The sequence below is a fragment of the Octopus sinensis genome, linkage group LG25 (assembly GCF_006345805.1).
Source record: "Octopus sinensis linkage group LG25, ASM634580v1, whole genome shotgun sequence".
Lineage (NCBI taxonomy): Eukaryota > Metazoa > Mollusca > Cephalopoda > Octopoda > Octopodidae > Octopus > Octopus sinensis.
Genome location: NC_043021.1, coordinates 12,186,020 through 12,191,610, shown reverse-complemented (window position 1 = coordinate 12,191,610; position 5,591 = coordinate 12,186,020). Strand labels below are relative to the sequence as shown.

At 37.4% G+C, this 5,591-nt stretch overlaps 1 protein-coding gene across 2 annotated transcripts in view; it reads right to left on the bottom strand.

The window, feature by feature from the left end:
• LOC115224340 (INO80 complex subunit B) overlaps window positions 1-4,131 on the bottom strand; it is a 34,367-nt gene extending 30,236 nt beyond the window's left edge. The window contains exon 1 of one of the 2 annotated variants that reach the window (XM_036513364.1): window positions 3,949-4,131. In XM_036513364.1, coding sequence (XP_036369257.1) covers window positions 3,949-3,991 — 43 coding nt within the window. In that variant the 5' untranslated portion in view covers window positions 3,992-4,131. The remainder of the gene's footprint in view (window positions 1-3,948) is intronic. The other variant, XM_029795212.2, reaches the window with a different exon arrangement.
• Window positions 4,132-5,591: the final 1,460 nt, after the last annotated feature.

Genomic DNA, 5,591 nt, shown 5'->3' with positions numbered 1-5,591 from the left:
CCATCACATTTTTCCAAGATTTTCCCTTTCATTTTGTAGATATATGCTATGTATAACTACATGTTCACCCACCATTTTTTTTTTACCCAAATTAAATTCCAATATAATTGTAATCTATACGGCGAAGGTAAAGAATACGCACACCCGGTGTTTAGGGATTAGGCTTTTTGTTACACCGAAAAAAAATTCTTCATATACATATTCCCAATTTTTCTCAAAGTTATGAGGAAACAAAGTTGGTGGGGGGAGGATACACTTGTGGAGGTATGACCACTTGGTGACTGGGAAGAACAACATAAACCAAGGTGGAGTTTTGGAATAGCGATACCCTTGAGGCTCCATATCTCATGGGAATTCCCTCGGAGTCCCATGTGATGTAAGAAATCATTTGAAATCCGATATTAGAATGCGGAAGGGAGGGAGACCCCTTTTCGTCCCCTTTATGTTTTAGTATTCGTTTCAAACAACGGATTACTGTGCCCTCTCCGGCTCAATTCCATAGCCTTTTGTTTTTCCCCATCCTTTGCGATATGGGACCTCGACGGATAGCTATTCCAAAATTTCTATTACGAAAACCAATACGGTACACGTTCGAACCCCCCATTCCCGACAAGAAATCGGAGCCCCGTTAACTAAAGGCTAATCAAAAACGTAGAGGCATAACTACATAAGTGGGCTCCACCCACACACCGACTTGGATTCCATTTTTAAAAAAATATCCATTTTCAGAAAGTTTTTAAGAAATAAACTCGGTGAAGAGAAACACTTATGTAGTAACGCCAACGTATGTAGAACCCTGTGTGAATTTCAGTCCCGGGGTCTATATAATTCCAAAGAGATTAAATACAAATGTATGTACATATTTTCTTATCATAACGAAACTAACTCTTGAACATGGTAATTAACTTTTAGTCCAGCCTTGTAACTATGTCAAAACTTTCGGCGAATAAATGTAAATGAAACTGAATGGAATTCATTTACCTGTCAGGGAAAACTTCAATAGCTGACAAGGGAACCTCAACGTGTTCGCTCGACCTGCTAAAAGTCACAGCCAAATTGTTTCGCAAATCACACCCCTACAGTCTTAAAGGAAGGCCGGACGGACACATTGGACAATGTAATCCTGGTTCCATTAGATCTGAAAGAAAAGACGGGACGGGCGCCGGTGGAACGCCTTTGACTATCAGTCAACACTGGACCGGGACTGGCCAGGGGTTGAACGTTAAACAACCTCGATAGCCGAAGAGGGAAGCCGCTGCGTAGACGCTCGACTTGTCAGAAAGAGGACTTGAATTTCCCTCAAATTATATCCCTCCGTCTTGAGAAAGTAAAAAACAAAAAAAAACAAACAAAAAATCCCGGCACGTTAATGTAGTCGTATCAACGATGGGACGGCCATGGCTGAAATGCTAATGCTTCTTGAACATAGCTCTTGCCCGATCAGGATTGACCAAGGACTAAACGACCTCTGTAGAACCTCCAACCACCAGACACACACCAAAAACAAACATACATACATACATACACACACACTGTTGCTCTTTGCAATATTTTATCAATCTAAAAAATTTTCTTTCTCACTCAGGAAAATTACCAGATTCTACATACATACATACATATATATATATATATATATGTATGTATGTGTATATATATATAATTATAACAATAAGGGTTTAGCAACAAGCTGCTTGACCACATACCGAAACTTTTAGAAATAGCAACCAAAAGACTGCTATTTCTTTTTTCTACAAAAATATGTCTCCACAGATACCAATATTTGTAACTCAAATATAATGAATTTATAACTCAAATTTAATAAATCAAATTAATAATTTTTCACCCTATATCTGTAATGTGTATATTTTATATATATATATATATATTATATATATATATATATAATTGAAATGGATAAATGAATTATCTTGATACGGATTATTCAAAATTTAACCGATACCTGGGTAGCAAAAATCACAACAGAAAAAACACGGTTGAGGTTACGACCATGGGGTGTCGCAACCGTGCCTTAGCGCGGATAATTGAAGTTTTATATATTTAGTGAAGGGAAGAAATGGAGCTGAACGAAGATTCTACAAAATTCCTTTTATTATTTTCTACGCATGTTTCAAAGGCTGCAAATTTCCAAATTCGGATTGAATAAGGAGACCATTTTGCAGCATTCTCTTCAGGAAAATCCAGGAATTTAAATCTCCAAAACAAATGCGCAGAGGCATGTCAGTGAGTGCCGCTGGGTCACTTAACATCGCGGTAGTGTCCTGATGCCAACCCGAAGTTCGCAATGCATCAATAAGGTTTCGCATCAGCAACTCCGGTGGACTGATTCGTTTTTTGTCGAATACTGCATGCAGCATAACTTCGTGGTGTTTCCTTTTTTTCTTTCTTTCTTTCTTTTGTTCGATCTGCAAAGCCACTGATTAATGGATTGTTTTGTTGAAGAAAATTGCAAGTGGTAAGTAGCTTGCTAACCAACCACATGGTTCTGGGTTCAGTCCCACTGCATGGCATCTTGGGCAAGTGTCTTCTGCTATAGCCCCGGGCCGACCAATGCCTTGTGAGTGGATTTGGTAGACGGAAACTGAAAGAAGCCTGTCTATATATATGTATGTGTTTGTCCCCCTAGCATTGCTTGACAACCGATGCTGGTGTGTTTATGCCCCCGTTACTTAGCGGTTCGGCAAAAGAGACAGATAGAATAAGTACTGGGCTTACAAAGAGTAAGTCTCGGGGTCGATTTGCTCGATTAAAGGCGGTGCTCCAGCATGGCCGCAGTCAAATGACTGAAACAAGTAAAAGAGTAAAGAGTAAATCTAACCGACGTAAAAAAAGGAAGATCATTGGTCACGTTGATAATTCTACAAGGTGAACAACGGAGGATATACACTCACAGAACGTGGTAGTGGTGGGAATTGAAAGTTCAGTTAGATCTTGTGTAAAACTAAAGGGAAAAAATTAATAATTGTACTTTCGTCAGAAATAGTTAATAAATATGATTTATGGTGAGGCGGACGGAATTCTGGTTTAAGCATCCCATATAACCCCTCACAACTTTATTAGTTTTGGGGATTTTCAGAAAATTTTTACAGGAATTCGTGGCGATTTAGTTGTTGTTTTTAGCACATCTCACGACCACTTGATACCTTTCACGTTTCTTGGTCACTCTGACATATATCGATGTCTGCCTGTGGTAAGATGTGTTCATTAAGAATATGTAGAAGTTTGGCGGCGGCACAAGGAAGAGCTCGGTTAACTGATGCTGTCATTTGAATCTCAAAGCATAACCACGATTCAATGGATCCAATGAGGAATCCCCAAAGTTGTTGGTCTAAGTACCGGGAATGGTAGCCAAAAAATCTCACTCGGATTGTACAATCTACAACGTTTAAGGAAGAACAAATACATCAGATGATGTTGTCCTAGACATGATATTAAAAATGGTCAGTTTTTGACCGGACGCAGAGACAGTAAACATCAGCAAAAAAAAACGTTGTAGATTGTTCAATCCGAGTGAGATTTTTTTGGTTACCATTCCCGGTACTTAAACCAACAACTTTGGGGATTCCTCATTGGATCCATTGAATCGTGGTTATGCTTTGAGATTCAAATGACAGCATCAGTTAACCGAGCTCTTCCTTATGAATTGAATTGAATCTGTCCCCTATTAGTGGACAAAAAAAGGAAAATAAAAACGGGGAATAGTGTTCGGTATTTAATCAACCGGGAAACACTAAACATAGATGGTTCGTTTGTCTGTTACTTTATTCATATATATATAAATATTTCGATCGTCGAAGAAATAATTAGAAAGGAAGAAAGAAGGTAAATCCAAAAGAGAAACCAATGTGTAGGCCGGACTGAGCGGCAGATATCGAACATATAAACAACTACACACGGGGAAAAATGGAGCTCGAGACAAAGCTTACTTACCCGTAACATCTTCTTCTGTTGTTTGTTCCTTTTTCTTACCCATTTTTCAGTTTATTATGAAAGACAATTAAACAATAACAAGTCAACGTTTAAATCAAAAGAGACTTGCTCTAACGTTTAATACATCTAAGACACTAGTAATGGACGTCCTCGTCAAATTAAGAGCCATTTTCTGTGACCATTCTCCCGTCGGGTCTTTAACCGAACAACAATTTTTGGCCGCTTCGTTTACTTTGTAGACAAAATTATTGTTTTTCATCCCATACTGAACAAGTTCAATTATTATATACTTTTATAAAGTTTACAGAGGGATTTTAAGTATCAATTAATCTACTTTGGACATTCTCACCTTAATCTGGTTGCTTTTCCAAAAAGATTTTTAATGACTTTAGAGAGAGTTTGTTTTTTTTTAAATAATTTTGTAATTTTATTTTTCGGCGGGAGACATGATTTGAAAATTATATTTATTTGCAATTTGCAGAAGTATTTGCTTTACCTTTGCACCTCCGACAGAATTTCGATGACTTAATTTTAATGTGAATTGTTTTGTTTCATTTCCTTCCTTGATTCATTATTTCATCAAACACGGACGAAGAAAACATATAATAATATTTAAGAGTAAATGAGTGAGATTAACACCAGCAAATATTTATTTATCAATACGTTTGGCCTTTTCCCGCGAAAATACGATGAACAGATGTGGGGATGGAATCACAGAAAAATGGGTAAAATTTAATTTGAATACCAGATCAGTAATTAAATATTTCAAATCACTATGTTAGCTAACGATACATTGGTTAATATAGGGCGTAACAAATATCAGAAAATCAAAAAAAAAATGTGTGTAATAGGTGTAAAACAACTTCCTATGAACGAATATGAAAAAAAAAATTCGCGCACGCGAAAGGGGGGTGGGGGAGAGGCCTCGGAAAATTCACATCGGGAAGTTCCGAAAGCGTCTGAGGGGCTGACCCGGGCACCAAAACAAAAAAAAAATAGTGTAATATGTGTAAAACAACTTGCTCTAAACGAATATGAAAAAAAAAATGCCGCTCTCGAGAAAGAGGGGTGGGGGAGAGGCCTCGGAATATTTATATCGGGAATTCCGAAAGCGTCTGAACCGGGCACAAAAACAAAAACAAAAACAGCGTAATAGGTGTAAAACAATTGCTCTAAACGACTATCATGAAAAAAATGCGCGCTCGCGAAAGGGGCGTGGGAGAGAGGCTTCGGAAATTTCACATCTTCAGTCCACGGCCTTTAAACTAAGAAAAAATAGTGTAATTGGTGTAAAACTACTTGTTCTAAACGAGTATCAAGAACACACACTCACACATGAATCATAAACTCCGTATTTCGCAAAAAAAAAAAAATAAAGAGAAGAAATTCTGGAAAAAGTGAAGAAATGTTGGATCTCCGCCATGTGAATCAAAATACGTGTCAGAAACATCTTGAAATACTACAGAAATTATGTTACGAAAATGATAATGTATACATACCTCTTTGAGTGGTCCATCGATAATGATGATAAAGAAATGAGTTGGATTTGAACTCAGAATATTGACTAACACAACACATACTACAAGACTCAAAATATTCAGCCAAGTCACCACCCTTTAACTAGCAATAATAATAACATCAAT